The sequence below is a fragment of the Calypte anna genome, chromosome 5A, assembly GCF_003957555.1.
Source record: "Calypte anna isolate BGI_N300 chromosome 5A, bCalAnn1_v1.p, whole genome shotgun sequence".
In the NCBI taxonomy this organism is placed as follows: Eukaryota; Metazoa; Chordata; class Aves; order Apodiformes; family Trochilidae; genus Calypte; species Calypte anna.
Window position 1 is genome coordinate 27,024,340 of NC_044251.1, and position 27,112 is coordinate 27,051,451.

Sequence of the window (27,112 nt, forward strand, 5' to 3'; positions counted from 1 at the left end):
ATGGCAGCTGATGTTAACCAAAATGGTGATTTATGGTAACCTGTTTCATTTTACATGCAATGGAACAAGAATAAGTAAAGATGAGAAGAACACTCTTCTCTTCTGACTAAGAGAACTTTTAAAAACATGGTAATTCAGAACCCTGCAATCATCACTACTATATTCCACATACTTCTTCAGAACTAGGGCCCATGTCATTAATAGAGTTGTAGATATAAAAAAAAAATAATTAAAAAGCAATACATGCTTTTCTGGAGATCCTCTACTTACATCATCATTCTGCTGTGCTTCCTGCATGACAAACTCTCGTACCATGGATGGGTTGTATTCAACCAAATATGAGAATATATCAGTGGCTGCACTTCGTACTTGAGCATCATCCATACCCTGGAAAAGACAGGTAAAATGATTTATTTTTCCTTAAAAGGCTCAAACAGAATGAAAAACTGAAAGCAAGCAGCTTTTAATTCCTACTTACAAGTCACACTTAACCATTATTCCAACTGTATTTGAAAACTGAATTGACTCTAACTTCTTTGTATAATTGACAACTGTTGGGCAAAAAATACAGTTTTATGGTTTCCCATATTTTCTTACTTAACTACACCCCAAGCAACATGTGAATATGTGAAGTGAATAAAAAAAAAAAACCCAAACTGTGCCAGGACACTTACCAGTATCATATTATAACTGCTTTTAAAGTTTTACAAAACATTTTGCATGTTCTGAATCTCAATCTGAGACAAGACAAATGCAGGAAACACTTCAGAAAACCATGTGACTGAAGCCTGGAATACTTACTCCTTGAAAAACCTCTTTGAAGAGAAAACAAAACTGTTACCACAAATAAAATTGAGCTGACTTACCAATATGACCTCTAGTGCTGGCAGTATGCCCATATTTGACAATGTTTTGAAAAATGCATCTCTGTTTTGAGGTTGCAGTGTTTGAGAGAATGCACAAAACTCTTTCAGAAAATTTACCTGAAAAACAAGAATAATATACTAGTTAATAGTTAGGAAAAAAAAAAAAAGATGCAAGTACCACTTTGTAGTAACTGTCCCTTTCGTGTATATTTTACAGATTTCTTACCAATTCCTGTCTTTTCTCCTCATCTGTGGCTTCATCTGTTAGTTGTGCAAATAAGTCTGTCAGAAATTTTTCATCCTCCTACAAAGGCAAAACAATACCATTTCTTTATTTGACAATATCAAAAGAATTCCAAATACACTAAAAAGTTGTTCTAAACTTCTTTGCTTCCTGCAATTAAGAGAGCATACGCTTATGTATTGCAATTAATCATACCAAACAGATTAACATGAATCTTGTTTCTGAGCTTTTGTTATCTTGAACACTTCATTCTCAGTTATGATGTATCTTGTACTGTCCTTTGGCTGTCCCTGTCTCTATCCTCTACTGGAGAAAATTTACATGATTTTGTCTTTGACTTAAGCTGTTAACTTCCTTCCCCCTTTGTCACATGCCTATCTCCCTAAACCACACTACAATTACCTTGCTTCAGCTGCATACATCATTTGATAAACACAATCTCCCACTCATCTCTCTCTCTCACACACACACACACACACACACACACACACACATCTTTGGAATGTTACAAGATCTTTGCAGCAGACCTAAAGCAAGGACACAACAATAATGGCAGGAACGAGGTAAGATTCTTTCCTTCCAGTGTTGTGAAAAAGGTGACTTCTAGAAACCAAATCAAGATAACTGTTCCTATTATATACAGCACTTACCAGGCGTTCTGACTGGCAGCAATCAAAAACCAGTCTGCTGGTTTTCATGCATGTCTTAGAAAAACTACAAACAAATGTGTAACTGCAAGTTGCAAATATCTATTTTGACACTCCTAACAACTACAGAACTAAACTTTCTCCCATCTTTTCCCCAATATTATACAGTAATGAGGCAGCCTTTGCTTGAAGAAGACAGCTGTGCATCAGATAGTTTGGGGTTTTTTGGGGGGCTGCCAGCGTTGTTTCTTGTGAAATCAGCAAGAGCACATGCAACACTCCTCCATACCAAAGCCACAGAGCTAGAAACCCAAATCTCTTTATGTTTACACAGCATAAGGCTGAACCATGCAAGTACTTCTAATACATCCACATAAATGCTTTTAAATTACGAATTACCTTGGTACCTCAGCCAGGCTCACCTTGCAGCCCTACTGAGAAAATGAGTACCTCAGTTCCAAGAGCACACCATGCTAATGCTACAACCCAGTCCAGGGTATCCACAAAGCACTGCATACCACAGATAAACCCAAATTGGGCTGGCATAACCCTACAAGGCATTTCACCAAACTGTAAGATACACCTTGTATTTAGGATATGCCACACTTTTCCTCATTTCATGCTGTGCTTCTAAACTGACCATGTAGGCTAGTGATAATGAATAAAAAATTATTTTGGGACACAATTTCATGTGCTACTGCAGAGATTACTAAAAAATCAAAACAAAAGGAGAAAGGAGAGATCTTATATGAAGTTTACCAAAACTCACTGTGCAGGATCAACCACTGGAAATGTAAAATTTAGATTTCAACAGTCAAATACATTTAAAACAACTATTAAGGTTGTTTGGCTTCAAGAAGCCCAACTTTAGCTGTGATGAAAGAATACAAGGATGTCTACCTACTATTCACCTGCTAAATGGCTTGCTAAGTTTTCTAATATTTAATTTGTTAGACATTACTGGCAATCTGACTGACCTGCAGAAGAGATATTGATATATCTGTTTACTGAAAAAAACCAGTAAACAAAACCAGACAAAACCACAATCAACAAAACCCACAAAATAACAAAAATTGTTCCTATTGAAGTACATGCAAGTTCTTCTCCACCATCAGTACTGCTCTTAAGTAAAGGATTAGTTTGCTTTCATTTATTTTTGCTATTTTTCTCAAGATATAAAACTAACCTCAGCTATCAAAACTCGAAAAGATGGATGCTTAACCCCAACTGGGAAGTGCAACCCCATTCCCAGGAAGAATTTCCATTCTTACTGTGAAATTAACTTTTCACTTCCTTCATAATATTTGACAACAAGTGCAAGGCGATACTACTGAAATATCTCAGAATGATCGTTAGGAGGAGAAAAAAAATTATGGAAATTCCAGTCATGACTAGTGTGCTTCTGCATAAAAGAGTTACACATTATTATCTAATGTATAAAATTATTTTTTTAACTCAAAATGTGGAAGCAGACAGGGAGACCCAGCACTGGTGATACATGGGTCTCGTTTCTGACCTGCTGCAGAGCTCCAGAGACAGAGGTGGCCAGAGAAGCTGCACCCCAGCACTCCAGGGCAGGGGACAGCAGGCAGGGCAGGAACCCAGCTCTGCTCTCTAACCAAATCCCACCAGACCCCTGACTGGTAAAGTATGACCATTTGCAGCAGAGGTCAACCCACTCACCATGTTACTGGGCTGGAAAACACATGGGACTCTATAACAATGTGAAGTGATGAAGACTTCAATGCTAACACTGATGTTGCAGGAATAATTTGCACAAGTTCAGCATGTAACTGCTTTTCAAGCCTCCACATATATATTATAACACAGTATCTTAAAATTCTATGTAGACATAACATTGAAGCAATTACATAGTCTTTTAAAATTAACAAGATTATCCGAAATGTCTAGGACTCACGAACAACCATGATCTACTTAAAATCAGATGAATGAAGATGGGTCTGATTCAAAACACCCACCCTTATTACAAGGGTAATATGCAGCAAATGGCAGTTATTGCAAGAAAATAAAAGCAACCTGTAACTTTGTAGTTGTACCTTAGTCCTGAAGTGCATTTAGGTGCTATGTCATTCCAGGTGCTTAATGAAAGGCAGACAGGTTGTTATTGATGGGAAAAACCCTGACGCTCTCACATTCATAGAAAAATTTTGACTGCAGTGAACATTCAAAAGATAAGACTGTCTCTCTCAAGCTGTAAAATTAATAAGGGCAGCATATCTAAATATACATGCCTGATCAACACTACCAGCATCTATGGAAATGCACAGGCTCAGAGCTGAGTTCACATATTTTACAAGTAACAAAGCACCCAACACTGAATGTTAAAATTACACAAGCTTAAATATTTTCTGGTTTTGTCCAACTTGTAAAAATCCCCTAAAATTTGTCAGTGAAGTGAACACAGTGCAAACACATGATTCTTTGCACCTATCTGACCTTTTCATGCAGAGAAGTCTCAAAACCCATTTGAATGCACTTTAGAAGCTGTGAAGGTCAGAACTGTTCCCCAAGAAAACAAAATTGTAACTGATAGTTTGTGGGATAATTACAGAACCTAGCTGATTTCTCTATGCACGGAAATTATTAAATAAGCAATACTTACTATGCATAGACCAATCACTAAGTATATTCATTTATGCTTCTGCCAGATCTAAGTAGATGCTCCTAGGCTTTAATACCATTCAAAGTTCATGAAGATAAAATTAAGACAGACCATCTACTCACTCATTTATTACTACAAAAACAGGATTAAGCAGGATCAGAAGAATATACACTACTTACAGTAACAATTCAATTTTCAAACCAGTCCTCCTCCTCACAAAAGGCACTTAAGAAGCATCAAGAGAACATGGCCTCTTAAATATAATTAACTTTCAGGTTTCAGATACTTCATATCTGTGATTACAGATAAATTATGAAAAATATCACTTTCTCAAAAAAATATCCAAGAAACTCAACATCACCCAAGCTGGAAAGAAGAGTTTACCTTCTATCTCATTTTCCATCCTTGTATTAATTTTAGGCAGTAAGTATTTCAGCCCACAAATTTCATAAAACATTAGAAGCAGAGAATTACAGCTTCTAACATATATTCCTCCCTAGTAGCACATCAAAAGATTTCATAGTTTTAAAAGGTTTCAATCTCCTTTATTTCAGACTACCTTACCACGTATACCTCACTTGTTACCAAAATGCTATTTCCATTTGAGACAACACTCTGAAAACACAGTAGGATCTAATTACATCTGGAATTTCCATACACATGGAATTCAATTTCTACTCTTAATATTGTATCATTAGCATCTTCTTGCAAACTTCTTTCACTAAGTCACTTCCTACAGAAAATGCTATCCTTGCACACTTTATTGCAAGGAAAATTTTGCTGAAAGTGAATCTCTGAAGTTATTTCTGTGGCAACCAGTGCAAAACAGACTAGCGAGAGACATTCCAATTCTAATAGATTTGGGTAGAACTACCAACATGCACTGATACAATTCTTCCCCTATAACAACTACAGGAAATTACAGTTACTTCTTTCATGGATGTAACTATCTGTAAAACCACTTCCAAAATTAAACCCAGCCTATTGTTATATATAAATAGAGTAAAATATACAGATGCACCTAAATACTACGATTTCTTCGATACTGAAAATAGCAACAGGGACCTTTTCTTATTTAAAAAAAAAAAAAAAAAATTACCAACACAGTAATGCCATGTGATCACGACTCTACTAGGCACTGAAATTATATTAACATACAGATTTTCCTTTTCTACTTTCCTCCTTTCCTAAAAATAAGACACTGGTATCTAAAAGCACATACTCAAAACTGATCCTAACAATATTTTGTATTCTAGAAGACAAAAACAAAGCAGGATCTTGCTGGCAAAAAGAACATGCCAATGAGAAAGGGGTGAGAGAACAGAAAGAAACGTGTTTGCTCACTCTATGGCGCAGTTTTGCAAGTTTTTGTTTTTTAAAATCTAGTTAATAATTCAAAGGGATGGAACTGGTGGCCTCCAGTGTAAACATTAAAATATATATTTTAAATTGCAAAAGAGCGTCATAAAAAGTAAGAAACACCACTTACCTTCCCACCCCCATTCTCACAACTTGGTGAACTCCATGTTTCAGCAAGGTTTCTTGGTCACTATGACATCTTAAGACTAGAACAGGCTGGACCCCAAGCAGTAAAAGCATATAAGGAGGGGCTGAAATTGGAAAAAAGTGTTAAATACCTCTTTCCATTGTATGTACAGTGAAATATAAAACCTGTGATTGAGCAGGTTTCCACAGTAGTTAATTCTGTAGACTGGAAATACTGGTATGGTGCGTTTACTATCTATCATAACCAACAGTATCTAGTTCAGCAAGATCCTGACATTGTTACTTAAAATTACAGAGCTTTGGCAATTAAATCACTAATAAACTAATCTGTTTCTCAGAAAAGACCATCAGTGTGAGCCTTTTTTATAAAGAGTATGGAAAGAGAACCTTAATGAAGAAGGAGGGAAAAAACATAGTTCATAACCCTAAGTTCAAAATATGAGCCGTGCACTAGTTCTGGTTTTACCATAGAACACATACAAATTATTTGCCTACCAAAGAAAGCAAAATCATGGAAGCCAGTACCTTCCATGACTATAGAATTTGTGTATTTAAAAAAATAAATAAAACTAAACAAACAATCAAACAAACAAAAAACCAAAAAATAATCTCTCCTAATAAAGCCAGAACTCCTAGGAATCAGCATATTCTTAGTAACAGAATTTACTATAATTGAAAAACTGATCTGCAATGACACCAGATACCTTAAATAAGACATAGTGGCAGTACTGAGTAAAGTCAGCTGTCAAAAAGCATAGGGCATAATCTGCACAGTCTTCTACAAATTTCTAGTCACTTTTCTGTAGCTAAAATATGGCTCAGCTAGTTTGAGATGAGGGTGAAGTGCCACTGTTGTTAATACTGCCTGACATGAATGGGGCTCTTTAGAGTTCACCTTTTTTTTACCATGGTGGAGGTAACAGTTTTTCTCCTCTTCTTCTTCTGAGACAGTGATAGAGAAAATAACAGAAAAAACTCAATTGTACATGAAATATTTGCAGTGGGTCACAAGGTACCAACTGACCAATGAGCTTGCTTTTAATTAAAGAAGTAAAATTTCCTTAAGAAAGCTCTTTTGTCATACCCTCAATAGTCCAGAAGACACAATCTGAAGCCAACAGCAGAAGCACAACAACCTCTATTATGTATCAGCTAAGAACCCGACACTCATCTGTAGTTTCCAATAAACTATCATGAGGCATGGTAGAAGCATACACTTTTTAAGTACACATCTAAGGTTAGTAGGCACCAAGTTCTCATAAGATCTAAGAAAATGAATGCCAGAAACTCTTGCTACAGACAACTTTTTAGTATTTCATGAAACAACATACAATCCTCACCAAAGTATTGTGCTATGACTAGCTACAGAAATGCATGCTAAACCAATAATATAAAAAAGACATTAAGAATTAGTTATAGAAGTGAAATGAACAAAAGCAATCTCAATTTTGTTCTCAGACTATTATTTATTCTGCTGAAAGAAATGGAACAATATCATACATTTTATAGATGGACTGTGGGAAGGGGTGAAGAAAGGGGAAAAAAAACTTCAGAGGGCAGAGATTATAGAAATGTGCAACCTGGCATACTGCTCTACACATAAATTGATAAATAAATGTCAGGTAAGTAGGTTTAAACCTTGTCTTAGAGCTACACTGTCAGCCTTTTAAGCTCTTGGAAATTCATCAGGCATATAATTTGTGATAGCCTCCTTTAGTTACCACAAACTCAAGAGCCAATCAATGTCAAATAATTCTCAATATTCTTATTTGTAAACTTAGGAGCTCCCCTCAATGCTATAAAGCTGTACTATGAAAGAACCAGGAAATGCAGTTTAACACAGGATGCATTTTCTTCCTTGTGCACCACCACTTTCAGCTCCTCAGAGGTGCAAAACATGCTTGAACAATTTGAAATATTTATGGAACTTTTAAGGTTATGCAATGATAATTCTCCTGGCTCTAGTACATAGGAAGTACACTTTATTGCAAACCAAAGACAACAGCTACAGAAGTGAAATAACATTCAGAAACCTGTGGTCACAATGAATTAAAAATTGAAGCCTTCAACTGTAAACTGTGACTAGTGTTTTGTAACCACACACTAACTCTTGATATTCTAACCTACACTTACTCTAAATCTACCAGCCTAACATAGGTTCTAAGAGATAAAAAACCCCAAAATCAGTCACTAGTCCTCGATCAAGTTACCTTGGGATTTCAGGTAAATTCTCTTAATGATTCTGCAGAATCAGGTCCTGCAGGTCTCCTTGCTCAGTTTCTTTTTCCAAGTTCAAGATCCCTTTCAGAATCAGCCACTGACACCAAAACTACTGAAAATTTTTTCCCATCCTCCTCAAGAAGCCAAAACCTATCACCCTCAGGACTTGGATCTTAGCAACCCTTGCAAAGGGGCCAAGATATTTTAGAGCCATACTTGATACTTGAGGCCTTTAAACTCCATCTTTTTCAGCACCCTCAAATTGAAACTTGTAAACTTTCTCAAATTCCAGAATTATTAAGACCTTCTGTTTCAGATACATACTTCTGACTTCATTTATCAAGGACCCACATACAGACATAAAGACTTTGGTTTAGTCAGACATAAGCTGAGGCCTAATACTACTGAAGATGCCTCAGGTGTTCCCACCAGGTCTCCAGTGGCTCCTCCAACAAGTATTGGTCTCCATCTCCACTTACTGAGGCCACCTTTTTGGCTGCCAGGCCTGAGTGACATGTGGCACATCTGGCTGCTTATCAAATACTGCATGTGTAGGCAGAACATATTAAAGCTCCAAGAGATGGGATTAAACAGTATCAGAATTCTGATCAAACACTCAGAATTCTGAGTGTATGGCTGATGACAAATTGGGAGGTCAAGTTTTGACAATGATTTGCCATACGAATTTTCATTCTACTTTGTTATGTTTTCCATGAAACTAAAGAGGGTACATTCTGAAATTCAACTGAAAATAAAAATGATTACGTTAATCAGTAGCATCCAGCACTTTTCCCACTTAGGCAGCCCCTACAGACTGTGACTATTCATTTATTAAATGTTAGGAGAATTAAGATAATGATAAATAGCCACAACAAACAACAAATTCATGTGCTTTAACACTTTACTAAGGCATCTGAAAATTTTAGGAAGGTTCCATTACAGAAATGTCACTCATTTCTACACAACTCAGCAAGTTCATGGTTTTCATGCAGAATACTTAACACAGGCAAGATATATAAAGCACCATGTAATCTTTTTATATTTGCAGTAAGAAAAACGAAACTGAAAATTCCAAGCAGTATTATTTAGGGACTTGTAAGACAAACTAAGAAAACATTCAAGTCCTTAGGTAATGTTATGTTCTGATCCTGCACTTTCCAAACAACTTTGTTTACTTCAAAATTAGAAATATTTATATCCTAGTATCAATCATATTTGGGAAATTAAGGCAAATTTTTTTTTCATGGTAACATGGCAAAAAATATCTAGTAGTTAGTGCCTAAAATGTCTCAAAATATAGAAAAAACCCAAAAAACCATTCTAAAGGCAAACAGTATTATTCATTCCAATAATCCCATTGACGATTCTGTATGTTTTCTCCACTTAAATGTTAGAGAACCTAGTACAAAATCTGAAATTTACCATACATCTAACAGCTCTGTACTCATGTCCATGCTTTTTATGTCATACTTCAAAATTACTTCAGAATCAGAGTGAAGGTTCCACTGAAGTACCTCAATTTAAGAAAAATTATCCAACTTTTTTTGCCCAAGTGCAAATAAAAAGACAAATTCTGAAACTTACCTGTAACATACCAACTATTTCCACTTTATTAAAAAAGATGAAAGAATGAAGTGTTGATAGCATATTTTCCTCAAAAACTGAGGGAGTAGGTAGGACCATATCTTGAATATACTGCACTCTGTATGTCTGGTGTATTTTCTGCTTCAGCTCTGGATCAGATATAGGAATCACCTCTTTAAATTTTGCTGTTTTAGTCAGAAATTCCCTGTGTTTCCTTGACTGTGATAAAGACGGATCATATTCTAGACATCCAATTACGTCCATTATACATTCCTCAGAAAACATGACTTCAAAAAGTGCAGTTCTGTTCAAAAGGAAAATTCCCTTGATAATTTCATATAAGTGGTGTAGTCCTTCAATGTTCTCCAAGTCTTCACAGACATGAAAAATTTCTAAGAGCTTCTTAATATAGCCCTCATTTTCTAGTGCTAGTGCGAGTTTTTCACGACGCAATTGTGAGGGCAGTGAAGATGCCACAAGTTCTGCAATTTCTTCTAGTCGACTTAATTCACAAGATGGCAATTCTAGACCAGGTGATGACATATCATCAAAACGTTCTTCCTCAGATTCATCAACAAGATCCTGAGTAATATCGACAGAAGGGTCTTTGCCTTGAACCTACAAAATAACGTGTTAAAAAAAATGGAGTTCAATGTTTTCTGCTACTTGAATACTGTTTTAAAAAATCATTTGAAATTTCACATGCTGCTTCTCTGCATGGCCAAAATAGAAGTGCAAATATAAGTCTGATGCTAGCACAGATGCTTTGGAAAATAAGCGATAATTAAAAGATTTCTTCAAGCAGAAAGTTGTACAAAATTGTTTCCTTTACAAAATTGCTTCTACCGCAGATTTTTTTTTTCTATAAAACCACGGAAGAATAAGGAAAAATGCTACATTTTCTGAGTATTTCAATAAAAAAGAAACTCGCAATTACTAGTATGTACAACAACTTTTTGATAGACTACTGCACCATGCTGTTTGTTTCCAGTCTATTCTCCGAGGACAGATTTTCAAATGCATATCAGTATTACATTATTGCAATGATAGCTTTGTCTATAGGCTGTTTAACTGCTCTTGGTGCTTTTCATAGCTTCTGCTACCTCAAACAGAGGAGAGAGGCCAGTCTTGTTAATTTAATTGATGTTTTCAGTTCTGCAGAGCTTCAAGTCAAAATCTGTTACTGTGCACTTTCCAAATACTCTAAAGAGGCACAGAACCCCCTTAAGAACAGAAAACCACAAACAAACATTAATGAGAAAAGTGGAAATCTGGAGCTGTCAGAAAAACGAGGCACAGGACCTGCAAAGATCTCTCTAGAGATACAATAAGCAAACTGCAGAGAGCACACATTACTGGAAAAAAATAGACACAGATACTTCACCACCAGAGAGTTTCAGCTTTAATGACATCTTAGTTGTAATATATACTTGAAGACTTTAAAAGTAAAAGGTACTGGTCTTTTTTTATCTTGAAAATCATAAAAAATTTGGGAGAAATAATTCTTCATGCATAACCACAAGCTTGTAGTGATTAAAATGCAGAATGCTGTTAAAACACATGGACTGTTCTGTTCATGTATATGCAACCACCTCCAGTGTAAGTGTTATCAAAGTTTTCTTTTTAGAAGAAGTTCTAGTGACTGAGGAAGCTTAAGATCTTTAAAATACACTAGACACAAATACAATAGCATGGCCTCAAAACAGGATGTAAAGACCCTGTTTTCTAACAAAACTATTAGATCTTTATACAGTCTAAGGAAGTTGGGCTCCTTATCTGGGTGTTTCCCAAGAATGCAATTTCCCCTTTCTCTCCATTTTTTTTTCTATCCCCAACTTTGGGTACTTCACTGAGTTTCCTGGAAATGTTTGTTACATGAAGTGGCAATCTGTTGAAAAGACTCATTCCTAAGAAAAGGAATGACCTATACACAGGCAATTATGAAACCTGATTTCTTTTGCTTTCTTTCTGAAATCAGTAAGACACTCCAAAAGACACTGGAGAGAGAAAGGTTTGTTAAGAACAGAAAGAGAGAGAGTATACAGAGAGAACTGGTCAAATTTAGAAAAAACCCTAATCACAGAACAAGTTTGGTTGGAAAAGACCTTCAAGATCAAGTCCAACTGTTAACCTAGAGCTGCCAAGTCCCTAAGCACCACATCTACACATCTTTTAAATACCTCGAAGGATGGTGACTCCACCACTTCCTTGGGCAGCCTGTTCTAGTGCCTGACAACCCTCTCAGTGAAGAATCTTTTCCTAATATCTGATCTAAACCTCCCCTGGCACAAATTGAGGCCATTTCCCCTTGTTCTGTCACTTGTTACTTGCAACCTCCTTTCAGAAAGTTGTAAAGACTAATGAGGTCTCCTCTCTGAGACTCTTCTTCTCCAGGCTCAACAACTCCAGTTCACTCAGCCACTCCTCATACGGCTTCTCTAGACCCTTCACCAGCTTATGTATGTAGCATAGAAACTAAGAAAAGTTGTAAATCTTGGAATGCAAGAAAAAAACCAAACAAGAACTGACACTGAACTAACATCAGTGAATATACTAACTGAAGTATTCTGGGTATTGTTGATACTTATGAAATATTGCCCAGAAAGAATACTGATTCAATGATTATATAGTCATTCAGTCATAGTGAAAAACAGAGTTAATAAGCACATATTAAAATATATACATGCTACATATAAATTGTTGAGTTTTTAAAAAAAATTTAAAGAATTACAGCTTTAAGGTGATAATAAAGGCATAAAGCTATCTCCTACTTCATCTATCAGACCAGTCTGTCACACCCTGACAGTCAACAGAAGCACACTGTCACATTTACATGGAAAACGTCCTGTTGAGGAACTAAATATTCCCGAGCTGAAATAGAAAAAGCAGATAAGAAAAAATAAGTATAGAAAGAAAAATGTCAGTAAGATATGATTAAATCCATGAGAAAGACATCATAAAGTCTAGTGAGAGCTCACATACATTCTTCTCTCTACAGTAAAACTTCAGAGAGGTAAACTTTTCCCTTCTATCCAACCTGGAAAAAGTGAATTATGAAATTTATTGTTCAGAATTCCGCATTTTTTTTTTAATTCTGGGTTTACATTTTTAAGCAATCATTTTGAGCTAAGTTTCCTTAGGAAATACTTGAATTTAAAAGCTACTTTAAGCAGAGAGTCGTGAAAATCTCTAAAAAGCTTGAAAAACTCTTGAAAAGCTCTAAAAAAATCCCTCATAATATAAGCTATGTTTCAGTTCACAACAATATTCTGGAGGAAGAAGAAAGTTTTCAAAGTTAAACATACAAAATTTGGGGCTAAGACAATAGTTTTTAATTCTTATCTATTGTGTACAGATTTGCCTCTCAGAAGTCTAAAAATCCTGGACAAACATTAAGATGATTTAGGTGTCTCAACAGATCAAACTTACCTGACATATTTTTTCCCATATCTCATCACATCCCGCTTTTTCTTGAAAGCTAAGTGCCAAATCATAATTTTCAGCTTCAGACCACACAATCAAAGTATCCTTTAAAGACAAGAAAAGTATTTTCAGGCAATGTATTTCAGATCTCACAAACCTAGATTATGTTTAGAGAGTAAAATTCTAAAATCAATACAGCTTGACACCTAATTATTACACTGCAAGCATAACCATCATACTTTGTAAATTTGACATTCTTAAGATTAAAAATGTTTCCACATAAATCAGAACAAGGAAGTTCCAACAAGCTACAGAAAGTTTTAGCAGCTAATTCACATAGCCATAATACTGTAAATCTCAAAAAGGCTGACCTCAAATATGTACTTCTACCCCAACATATCCTCTGAGAAAATCACTACCAAAAGCAACAAGTTGTTTTTTCTGTTGTTTGTTTCACTTAGATGACACAAAACTGCACATCTTTTGTAGGCTCAAAGTTACGATAATTCTTCTTCCAGCTCCAGAAGGCACTGTGCTAGTGCACAGAACAGCTCCATAAAAAGCCAAGAGGACTAAAAAGTTTAAAAAAGAACAGAAACTTGAATAAGCACACAGTTAACTGCCCAAGAGTATGCAGAGCTATTACACTGAATCACACACATTTTTAAGTACAATTCTGAAAAGATGTTTTATCCTAGATTTCCGAAGTTCCCTGAAACTGCTTAGTTATGCTTACTGCCCAGACACTTAAGATCCCCATATGCTTACTACAATAGTTCAAAAGTTTCCCAGAGACTTCATATTGCATGCAAAAACAATATATGGAAGTGAAAATTGATGGAGCAAACAGCAATACTGCACACTAGTAAGGTATCTGATGCACTAGTTTACAGACAGTTTGCTAAATAACTGTTAGAATAATAAAAGAGGAAAATATAATCTGCATTATTTACACATAGAATTAAGTTTTATTTTAGAAGAATTTTGCCTTCCTAAAACAGCTAGCTCAAATACAATCACAGTAACTATATATAGCTCCATGAAACTGACATTTTTTCAATTAAGTGGTAAAATACTAATTTACTCACTAGAGGAAGACATCTATTGGCATGAGAATTTTTCCAATTATATTTCAATGAGAACCATAGAGTATTCTTGCTTGAATGAGTGCAGATTTTTTCTTAAGAGTGATTATTCCCAAATGAATTAATTTTAAAAAGCTGCAAAAGCACCCTAAGCTGCCAGGAATTTGTAAAATTTAAGACAGTTTAATTAGGCTTCACTGATTTCAAATATTAAAATGAATGTTGAGGAGAAAGAGAAATCTTACATTTCAGTGTCGATATGCACTCCTTAAACTAAATATAATCTAAATGGCATGATGAGCTAACTCCATTCGGATTCAGTCAAGCCATACAATATAATCAATTTGCCATTACCAGAGAAGCTATACTGCTTCAGAGGCACTGGTGGCTTTACCTTGCAAATGGCAAATAGTTTACCTTTTCTTTTTCCAAAGGTTGAGGAAGAGGTGGTACACAGAAGAAAGGGATTTATGAAGACCACCTCCAAAATACAAAAGGAAGAAGAAAGTCACAATTAATAGTTTATTTTCTACAAGACAGGACATGGTGCAAATACTCTGGTAATAACAGATTGACAGCACCTAGTACTGCTGACTCCTACATAAGAAAAATAAGTTTACAAAAATGCAGAAAAATCCAAATGAAAAATGGTCTTTTTTTTATTCATATTTAAAGCCTGCACATACCTTACTGCAGTAATGATGGTATGCATCAGGTTCAAAACGTAATTGATTAATCTCTGTAATTAGTATTTATACTGCAGTAATTTTCAAGGCCACTGCTTCATCAGCTCCCTACTAAGGGGTGCTCATTTTATTTAATACACCACCTTAATACTAAATCTTAAGCAGATCCTAGCAGCACTCAAAACATTCCTATTTGAATACATTTCCATTTGAGTGAAAGCAGTTAGATTTCTGAGCAAGCCGTTTCCAAAAGAATATGAAAATTTATTTACTTCTCTATAAAGAATGTGACTAATAAAAAGTGAAATTACAAAAAGAACACAAGTAAGGACAGTGTTCTTTACAGTACTGGGAGCAACTGAATCAAGAAAAACGTTCAAGTTTCAGTATAAAATCCAGCAATAGACCAAGATAGGTCTGTCTGTCTTTTTCCTCTGAGGAGAGGAGGGCTCGAGGGACGAAAACAAATGCAGGAAAAATGAAAGGGAAGGAACAACAGTAAAACTGCTTTTGAAAGCTATAGTCAGAGATGTACAAAGCACATTTGACCATAACATAGCAACTGTTCCAGTTAAACAAGATCACCATCACTATCATAAATCCAAGTTCAGACAGTATATTTTCACCTCTAAACAGTCATTTTTTTTTTAATTGCTGCTTCTTTGGAAAATAAAACAAAAAAATTGCTGAAGGAAATTATTTGAGCAGAACAATAATCTTGAGATTTCATCTATTAATATCAAAAAAGTATTTTCCAATTGCCAGAATTAACAATTTGAAATCATTAGTTACTTGCTGTCTAATCACACAAGGACTTCATATTATAGAGTTATAACAGCATCTCAACAGAAATCTATCAATTGCTACTCCCTGGATCTTTAGTAATTGAGTATTTGTTTATAAATGCTTTCTTGCCTCTATTTTAAAAAGAGAGCAGGAAACAAAGGGAGAAAAGAACTTCTCTCTGTTGCATAAGACACAGTTCAGTCAAAGTTTAAATTCACTGTTAAATGCAGACAGCTGTTAATCTAATTCCTTTTTCTTAATCCTACAAAGCTTGTAATCATCCAGAAGAGGAGCACTACAAGACTTATGCATGTAGGGAAAAGTGACTGAAGGAAATTCTAGATATAAAAATAAAAAAACCCTACCTAAATCAAGTCTACTTTCTGTTTGTTTTACTTAAAGTAATCTTTCTATATGTTTGATCTTGAATTCCTTACTGTAATTTGAGCCCTCTAAATACTCTGGATTTCTCTCTCAGATGTAGAACAGGACTGTATGTTGCTACCAAATGTTAAATATTATTTCTTACAATTTCAAAAAGCAACAGAAATTTCTTCAGACTGCCTCCTCCATTCCATGAGAAAACAAGCATGTAAATGAATATGCTTAGTAATGGTTGCTATTGGTGAGAGAGGTACGGAGATAAGTCTTACACATTACACCACTTTGAGAATAAAATCTAACATCATCCATAAAAGCAGTTCTGCTTCTGCTTCATAAAAACACTTTTTTTTAATTACAAAATATTAGCCTCTAGACAAGGAACTGGATGGGATAACTAAAACAAACATATAAAATTTGTTCTTATCTAGCTAGTTGTTAAACACAATTAAAATGTGAAATTGCAGTACTGAATCATAGCTACACTGAGGGAACTGAGTCATAAACATGGACAAATGTTTTATCATTGAAGGGTCTGCAAGAATTCTAGCTCCTCAGATTTTTCAAGACACAGTAAAATTCTTGGCCAGATCTTTTCTAAATAGGATGATAATCAGGAAACCACTTAAGTAGAGTTCACAATCTTATTCCAACTTTGAAAATATTTTGCTGCTTCACAAAAAATACTGACAACAATGCCAGCTGCGCATATCATCACTACCTTAGCACATACAGGACTGGCTCTTTCCTTAAGACCATTTATGCAAATTTGTCTTTCACATTGGTGCTCATTTTGACAACTCAATCAGGAATTCTTTATCTTATGCAAAAACTCTAAGCATGGTCTTTCTACAAGACCTACATATTTAACACTGCCATAAAGAGGTATTTATAATTTCTACCAACGGTGGTTGGTTTTTATACTTTTATGCTTAAAGATGCAGCCTGAGGCAAAACTTCTTCAGAGTACAATCAGGGATTTCTCAGCTACCTGTCTTGCTTCTGACTGCTTCAAGCTTATATCGAACAAGTTCTGGTTAGAGATTTTCAAGGGAGCACTACTGCATACTACAGTTTTATGTGAGACTTCAATCCTAAGAAGCTAACCTTCAAAAATACACTGCAATAGTTAAGGATAGGAAGCAGCAGCAATTGTACGTAAGAGGAACAGGGCTTAGTGTAGCAACCATATGGTTTCCTCTCACTTTCTGAAATTAATTCAAAAAAGCTTACTTTTCTAAATAGAAAGATTGCTGAATACACACTAACAGCCTCAAGTTCTCATTGTTAACACTCAATAGAAGTCATGCTTTTATTAGACATCAAATCAGTTTTATTTTGCTATTAGCAAGCTGGTTAGCAAGTGAGTTGTACAGCATTCATACAATCTCTAAAGCAAGCCCTGGGTTTTCATAATGAATGACAGAGCAACTACTACTCAGGACTCAATCCTGGCATAAAACTATTTAAGATTTCTTTCCTAAATTTATAAAATAAAAAAAGCCTGTTTGCTTGACAATGTCCTCTCACTGGTGTTCATGTCCAGATAGAATTCTTGCCTCCTTTGTAGCTCCAAAATACCCTCTTGGTAGCCCTGTGAGATTTAGTTTACTTTCTTAACCACCAGATTAATCTCCTTCAACTAGCCCTCAAATGATTTAAGCCTATGATACTTTTCTGGTCCTATAGAAAATCCAGAGGAAGGCTGTTTCTTTCCTCCTGGACTGCCTGATTGCTAGTCTACCTTAATTAAGCCCTTACATTGTTCAGTTACAGACACTTCCCTGGACACACCAAATGACCTTTCAGCATCTTGATAGCTAATTATTTACAGTCAAAAGTTTAGTTTAAGCATCCCTGCTTAAGAAGTAAACTACTGACACTACCCAGTTTTTTAAAGTTAAATACATCTAGTTGGTATGGTAGGCTGCAACAGAATTTAAGGCTAAAAAACCCCACCCAAGTAATTGCAGAATCATAGAATTGCTCAGGCTGGAAAAGACCTTCAAAATCATCAAGTCCAGCCTTGTCCTAACCCTATTACCCTACTCCCAATGACCCACCACTAAACCATGTCCCCAAGCACCACATCCAGGCAATTTTTAAACACATTCAGGGACAGAGACTCAAGCACCTCCCTGGGGAGTCTGTTCCAGTGCTTAACAACCCTTTCTGTAAAGAAGTTTCTCCTGATATTCAACCTAAATTTCACCTGATGCAACTTGAAGCCATTTCCCCTTGTCCTGTCATCTGTCACCAGTGAGAAGAGACCAACCCCACTCTCACTTCAACGTTCTTTCACATATTTGGAAACAGTGATAAGGTCTCCCCTCAGCCTCCCTTTCCCCAGACTATACAGCCCCAACACCCTCAGTCGCTCCTCCTAAGGGAAGTTTTCCAAACCCTACACTAGCTTAAATAAAACACAAGGTTTCAATTCTGCATTTGGTTTTGTGCATTCATTCACCTAGAACTTGAATATGCTAATAAGTTAACAAAAGACTGAGTAACACAAACGCACCCTCAATTTTTAGGCAGAATGTATTCTAGTCACTTCTCTGAAAGCTCAACAATCATACATGACTTCTCAGTAACTGATTTCACAGCTGCATTTCCATGAACCGTAAGAAATAAAATTAGTTTATTAGTTCTACAACAGAACTGCAACTCACTGGCACAGTGACATATCCAGAACCAGCAGAAAATTAGATTTTGCAGGAAAACACAGTGAACATAAAGGAATATGTGGTCTAAAATTATTAAAAATCATTTTTAAAAAATCACCCCAAAGCCAACAGCGCTCACTTCCCTTGTTTCTCCTCTCACCCCAGAGAACCACTTTGTATCTTAGCTACAACAGGCATAAATTTTATTCAAATGGTTTCACTCTTGAGTTGCTTGTCCTGACAGCAAGGGCAGAAAGATCTGTATTATCTGAGCATTCTGCTCTAAGTGCCTTTCTGAATTTTTTCAAAATTTAGCTTTGTTATTAATAAAGTCTGCTCTCCATCATTAAAGGTCAGCCCCATTTGAGCTACATAGCAGCAGCCACAAGATACTGAAGTTTCTTGTGGAAACAAGACTTCGTCGGTGGAAGCAATCATCAACCCTAGTCTGCCTGTTTCAGGTACAGAAAGGGATGCAATACATACTTCATCATCATACATCAGCATGTACATGGATGTACCTAAAATAAAGTTTAAGTCATAAATTCTGTTGTGAAGGTATATTGAAAGTACATTGAAAAGTATATACCCCAGTCCACACCCTTATCAGTGTTCTCCTTAAGATAAAATGTGATGTACACAGAGCTTATTCCGCCTTTTAAGGTTGCAGAGGAAGAGGTGTGCTGCCCTACAACAATAGAGCAATTATTCATTTTCTGAATAAGCCTCACTTGTTTAGGAACAGTACCTCTGTCACTGGCATTCTGGAATCATGATATTACTGGTTTCTTTAAAAAAATCCAAAACCACAACAACTGGTGCATGGCTTGAATTGTGAAAACTGACTTCACCACTGACATTGCAATGAAAATACCTTTTACTTTTACTAGTATATTAAGAGAACAATCAACAACAGATGAGGAAAACTAAAGTAATCTATGTGTGGTCCAGAAACCACAGAAAAACTAAAGTAATCTATGTGTGGTCCAGCAGATTGTTTAACTAACTCCATTTACAGAACAAAGTTTGCCTTTAAGCTGTGTGCTACTTTACAATAACTAAACCCATAAATTATAAGACCATTCATTATTTTAACACTTTAAAATAAGAATACCAATATAACTTATAATACAGCATTAATTAAGACTAGTCAGGTAGCTGGTGGCTCTATGATGCACGTTCTGCTTTTTCAGAAGGAATCTTCTGCCTACAAACAGTACCTTAACATGAGAAATATTATGCTTTTTCAGAGCCATGAGACTTCAGTTTCTCAAGCTGTTTTCTTTCTAGATTATTTTACCCATACAGATTCCTTTCTTTTAGGTTATGAAAGGATGAGTTTGCCAGGAGGTACACAACTCAGAGCATCCAGAAACTACCACTGGTTATTCTGTATTTTTCTCCCCAAAAGAAAAAGCAGACAGTTTTACCAACCACCAATTAGATAAAAATTTACATGTTCACAGAGACCTGACCAAACAACAACATACAGTAGTCACAACTTTCAATCCTAATCACCAGGAAACCTAAAGCAGACAACTAGACAAAATTTTACTTGAAGCTCAGGTTCACAGAGTATGGCTTTGGGGTGGTTTTCTTCAGTTGCTGTTTTGTTACCATTTTGGGCTTTTTTTTTTTTATTATTTCCATGGATGTTTTACATGCCAACAGAGCAGAAGCAGCAAGGGAAATTTGTACTCAGATCTTAAAGCTATTGTGTTCACAGAATGAACTATGGCTGCGACAGTGGTCAGTAACAGTGCATCACAGGGAGAAGATTCTTTCACCAGTGAAGACCTTCACTCTTCACTGCAAAGACATCTATACAGCTTGTTGAAGAACACAAAGCAACTGGCATAACAAGTTACCAGTTTTTGAAGAAGCATTTGGAGCATCAAGTTGATTTTCTTGTGCTTTAGTGAATTCAGGCAGTTCAGAGTCCTAGGAACAGAGCTGAAAAGCAGCAACTGTTCCCTTGAGCTGCTAAACTCCAAGCTTAGCTCATATAGAATCAGATTTAAACTCCGAATTCACCTTTTACTAAGGGAAAAAAATGAGTAGGCCTCACATGAAAGATGACATGCCACAAAATCAAATTAATACACACACCAGGAGAAAATTGGCATTTCTAAGGCTCAGAGTAGAGCCTGAAATTTAATCTATATTAGAAACTGCTTTGCTTCAATGATATGAACAATTCCTGTCTATTTGAGAATATGCTATTATTTAAGTACATGCTTTAAGAACAGCACTTTTTCTTCGTCAAACAAGAAAAGTCTTATTCTAACAGGACATAATAATAATATTTGTATTTCTCTAACCATGTTTTAAAAATATTTTACATTATTGGATTTGTGCAATCCAATGGACTACAATTTATGTCTGACCCAATGTAGCAAGGAGCACAGATAGAAAATGCTGTTGCATTGATAGGCATGTGTGGTGGCTTACACTGATCTTACAATTTTATGCCTACTTTAAGCAGGCTTCACATTTAATCTGTCATAAAGCCTACTGATACAAAACTTACCCCTCAGTGCTCTTTAAAACAAATTTGAACCAGTAAATCAAGTTCACACTAGGTCAGCACTTTATGACACAGAGCTGTGAAATACTCAATGTGATTTTAGGAGTCCTAGAGCTTGCATTACTGCATCATAAAACCATGACTTCCAGTTAGTCAGAATTACAACTAAGAGTTAGTTTGATTAGCATTTTTGCTGGTCTTTTCCTTTCTTACTTCCTCTACCCCACAGTGTCCTTACCAGTTGCTCAGAACAGGCTGTTTACAAGGTGCATGATGAATTATATAAAGGGGAACACACAGGTTAAAGTTTCTAAGGGAGGATATTTTTAACCCAGACTGGTTCTCTCCATTCAGTTCAACATGCAACCCTATAAACAGCTGCAGCCACACAACCAATGCATCTGCCTGTGAGCAAAACTACAGTGTGCCTAATTTTAAAACAAATTAGTAAAGCTGAAAACTGAAGAGTGTTTCAGTATATTAAACAGTACCTGACAGAATTTTATAAGCCTGAACTGACCAGACAGGCAACAAACTACAATCTGGTTCAACATTTCTAAACCTTTAAGGGTAATTTCTCAGCATCCATGAGATAAGAACAGGAAACAAAGTGCAAGATCTACAATTCACTTCTCACCCATCAGAGTGGCATTCTTTAGGGCCCAAAATGTATGGCTTAAATAATGGAAGTGCAAACTAGAGGTGAGAAGCTGCTTTTATATATACAGAATGCTCTGAAGCAGTAGTAACCTAGATCCATCTTCCAACTAAAAGCCAAACAAAGGTAAGCATGTAAACAGCTTTAAAGCCTTCTAGTCTTCTCTTAAATAAAATACATTGAAAGCTGTAGCATCTGAAATATAAATAAGAAAAAAACCAGAGTATAAATTTCAGATACTATAAACCTCAGGAATATCAGCTACTTTTTGATTTCCACAACTATGCTTTGCCCATCCCTCCCAAAGCATTGTTTGGTGTAAAACCAAGTTATCTATATACCCAAAAAATGCAGAGGAAAACCACACTCATCTCACAAAATGAACAAAAATACTGAAAACTACTTTGCCTCCTATTTTTTTGTACAAGAACATACAATATAAGTTGCAGCAGAGGCAAAAAAATATACTGCACTGTTGAACTTAAAGAACCTGCCTTTAAACATGAGGAAAAAAAACTGTTTACCTGTTGCTTCTGGTAGGCTGTGTTCGGGTTAATTTTGGACTCCAAAAGTAGAGAGCCTAGGAAAAAAAGTACCATGTTATTTACACATGTAGGATCACTCTTTCCCCCAGTAGCTATTAACACCCTGTCTCCCAACAATGAGCCTGCTAAACCCATGCTCTACAGTTCTATTTCATTTTTCCTCTAAGATATTTTTCATATTGTACAGAACATTCAGAAGTATTTGAAGCCTGGATTTTTAAGCTCTTTCTTATTCTCAGTAATGACCTCCATGGCACATTTTTTAGATATTATAAAAGTTTGCAACAAACCAGCGCACAAAAGGATCACAACTGCATTCCATAGATCATTCACTGCAGTTTTGTACAAAATTTCTAATCATGTGGTATTTGTTCTTAAAGTTCAGCTAAAACACTTAGATCAGTTTGCTAGGAAGCATACCTAGAGACTAATGCTTAGAGCAGCCTCCATTGTGACTGCTAATAACAAAAATCTTTAGATATTATAAACTTTGGAACAATGGTTTCACAGCAACTTATACTGATTTAAGACCCAGAACAGAAATCTTGTTCTAATGCTAGTGTTTTCTTGGCCTCTCTTTTACGTAAGCATTACTGCTAATGCATCTCATTTAAATGGTTTGGAGGGGAGGGCTGATCTAAGTGAAAAAAACACTTAAAAATGCTTTTCTTTTGGGGGCAACCACTCCCTTCATCCATCTTTCTGCTCAACTGCACAAATGTCAGTGCATGAGGGACTCTTTACAGCCATGAGATCAATTTATGTATCTGCAGAACTTCACTCAACATACTCAAACAAATACTGATAAATTAACTTGATAAGTCAGTTTTGTAATTAAGCCATAAGGCTGCAAGTACCTATAAACAGGCATTAATCCATTTATTTACCTGCTTAAATTTATTCTTTAAGTCCAAACTTCTCAGTTTCTTAACTATTGCCCTAAGGCAGTTTTATATTACCAGAATATTTTTCAAATATCCTCACAAAAATCTACACTAAAGAAAAACTAAAATCCTTCAACAACCTCCAATATAAGAGCCTGGGAACTTGGAAGACATGACAAAAAAATTACTTGGATTTGAAAAGTATACTTAAAAACTGTACTTCCAAATCTCATAGTAGAATCAACAATGATTAGTGGTTTTCACTATCTGAAGAATATATCAATTATAAAATCCACAGCAAAAACATATCCCAAACCAGCGTTTGCTTACCAAGTATCCTCAATGCCATGGGTTTCATTTATTCAAAATACCCACACTCATTTAATGAAGAATCCCTACTCACTAATAGAACAGTTTGGTCTGGATGGAACCTTTTAAGATATTCTAGTTCCTAACCCTCTGCAATGAGCACAGACATCTTCAACCAGATAAGGTTGCCCAGCATCCCATCCAACTTGATAATGAATTTTTCCAGGGATATGGGGCACCTACCATCTCTCTGGGCAAATGTGCCAGTGCTTCACAACCCTCATAGTAAAAAAAAAATATTCTTCCTTGTATATAAGCCTAAATTTGCCCTCTTTTAATTTAAAACCATTACCCGGTGCCCTACTGAAACAGTCATTGCTAAAAAGACTGTCGCCATCTTTCTTATAACCTTTAAATCTCAAAAGGCTGCAATAAGGTCTTCTGGAGACTTCTCTTGCACAGGTAAAACAACTCCAACTCTCTCAGCCTGGTTTCCTAGAAGTGCTCCAGCCTCCTCATCATTTTTGTGTCCTTCCTCTGTACCCACTCCAACAGGGCCATGAATTTCTTGTGCTGGGGATCAGAGAGCTAGGCACAGTTCTCCAGATGGGGTCTCATCAGAGCAAAGGGGCAGAATCACCTCTCTTTACCTGCTCGCCTTGCTTCTTTTGATGGAGCCTAGAATATGGTCAGCTTTCTGGGCTCTAAGTGCTCACTGCCAACTCATACCGAGAATTTCATCAAGCAGCACCTCTGAGGCCTCCTCCACAGGGCTGCTCTCAATCCCTTCACCCTTCAGCCTCTATTCATACCAGGGATTTGCCCCAACTCAGGTGTTGGACCTTGAACCTGGCATTGCTGAACCTCATGAGGGTCACATGGGCCCACTTCTCAAGTTTGTCCAGGTCCCTCTGAATTGCATCCTGTCCCTTGGCCATGTCAACTGTACCACTCAGGTTGGTGTTATCTGCAGTTTGCTGAAGATGCACTAGATCCCACTGTTCATGTCATTGATAAAGATCTTAGACTGGAGGAGGGGTGAGAAGAGAGACTGAAAAATCAGATTACAGAACTTCACTTGCTGAAAAAGTGGTGTACCATTAAACAAAATTACATAAATATTCAAACAGTTTGCTGTCTCATAAGAGATTATTACTTCCTGGATTTAAGAGCTTTACCAAGGATTTTTATATTCTTTATCTTACTATGTATGTGATAAAATACCTACTTATTTTTTCATTAACAAAGTGACTTAGCTGTGATGGCTGCCTCTTTTAAGTCTATTCTACAAGTATCCTCCACAAATGAAACTGGCTTGAGAAGCTATCACTGTCTCAACTGCTCCCACAGCAAGAGCTGTTTACAAACTGAGATCCAATCCAACAACAGAACTGAACTAAATAGCCCTCAAGGGAAAACAAGATAACATAAAAGCAAACTCCCCCAAAACCTTGTATACTACCCATTCCTTTTTTTTTTTTTAAAGTTTTCCAGTTTTCTTACTTGCAACAACACTGTTAACAAAAGAAGCTGACTTAACAGTGACAACACAACTAAAGAAAAACAAATTAAAAAAACATCACAAACATAGAGCAGGACAAAGAGAAAACGTCTAAGATGAACTTTACTGATGGGTCAAATACACTGTGGTTCTCAGGCCATAGTCCTCAAGCTTCAAATTTTGGGTGTGCCTAGTGAAATCTAAATTTCCTCATTCCCATTTCTCATTCTCATCCTGTTACAATCACCGGTGATAGGCAGTACTTCACTACAACCTTACTTTGAGTTTCAGAACCTCAGCCTCAACTACAGGAAGTGTGTAAGTATTATTTTGTCCTATTAATTTAGTTGACCAACTCCTAGCAAGTCTTTACTGTCTCTTTTTAGTAACAGCAAATATGAATTACAATCTCATAAGAATTAAAAGCAAGTGAGAATTTCTGTGTATTTTAAGTGTGGAACACAGATCGACAGACATGGAAGTTAGCAAAATATCACATGCAACTTGAATGCCACATTTGACAAAATACGTTCAAAAAGGTAAACTTGAAGAAAAATGGAGACAGTTCATCTTCCAGGCTCAAAGCAGACACTAGAGAATGACCTCTTCACTAGACTTAGCACAAAAGAGCATTTTTTCTTCTCAACTAAACCTGACACTTTCAGGAAAGACAAATCAAGCCTTAAAAGGCTTGACTTGCTTCTCATTACCACATGATGGAACTTATTCCTCACCATTCCAAACAGTACCTAGTACAATGTGAATTTGGAGATGAAAACATTACTAAAACATTTCATTACAATGAAAATATTATTAAAGTGCACTCTATCTATAACTGCCCCAAATCCAAGGGCTGAACATCTCAAAATCAATAACTATTCTACTAGCTAGTTCAGTGAGCATATTTTCATACAGTAAATTTTACAGCATCAGGCCCCTGGCCTAGTATGAGGCAGGCTTAGGTCTCTGTAACTTGCTTTTGGGAACCAGGCAACAGTAACACAAATATACCCTTTACACAAAGGTTACAGAAATTCAACATACTACAAATTAAGTTCTTCTCTATTCAAAGACGGTATCGGCTTTAATTCCTAAATATATTTCAATATGCTTACTCTTCCATTTGTCATAAACAACTACTTTCTATTTATGTATTTTTCTCTTGGTATTTTCCTAGATTATGTTAAGAATATCCGGTTTACTTTATAAAAATACACACAAAAAAAATTCATCTTCATTGACCTGATGACTGCTCAAAATTAGATTAAGACCTGAAAACTCACCTTAAGATACAGTTTTAATAAACCCCCAAAATTATGCAGATGTAGTTATTTTCTAAATTATAGCCCTGAATGAATTTGTAAGGGTAACTGCAATACACTGGTGCCAGAAAGTAATATCTGAAACCACCTATAATGAGGAAAACACTGATTTGCAGAATTCTGTTATTTGCCACTGTAATGCAATATAGCACAGCTGGGTTTTTTTTGTTAGTATAATAACCCTGTTCTGTGAAAGAAATGCATGTATAAGGAAAAGAGTTGCTCAAAAGAGATTACATCCAGATATACAATGCTGTTGTTAGAGATAATTAGAGAACCATCAAATATCCCAATTCATAGCCTTTAACAACAAATCTGCAGACGTGTTTACATATACACATGTGGAAGAGACCTGCTGATACAGAATACTGCTCCTCTCCCACTAAATTGTTTTGTGGATTCTTCTTCAAAAGGACAAAAGGTACAGTGTCACTCATTACTGTTCACCAGTATGAACATGTTGATGCTTAAATGGAAATTTTAATTCAAGAGACATTCCCCCCCCCGAGATCTACATAGAGGTTTAACTTCTGCAACCAGTTCAGCTGCTTCTGAATCACAGGAATCAATCCACAGAACTGGATTAAGAAGCAGCTCAAATCAAGGTTCAAGAAGACCTGAAGGATCAGACCCAAATATTAGAGAAGAC

General features: G+C 36.0%; 1 protein-coding gene across 1 annotated transcript in view; it reads right to left on the minus strand.

The window, feature by feature from the left end:
* Positions 1–27,112, minus strand: part of PPP4R3A (protein phosphatase 4 regulatory subunit 3A) — a 44,090-nt gene that overhangs the window by 12,083 nt on the left and 4,895 nt on the right. The window contains exons 2-7 of the mRNA XM_008492396.2: positions 22,427–22,482; positions 13,120–13,218; positions 9,691–10,308; positions 1,093–1,170; positions 867–983; positions 271–387 (exon numbers count right to left, since the gene is read on the minus strand). Coding sequence (XP_008490618.1) covers positions 271–387; positions 867–983; positions 1,093–1,170; positions 9,691–10,308; positions 13,120–13,218; positions 22,427–22,482 — 1,085 coding nt within the window. The remainder of the gene's footprint in view (positions 1–270; positions 388–866; positions 984–1,092; positions 1,171–9,690; positions 10,309–13,119; positions 13,219–22,426; positions 22,483–27,112) is intronic.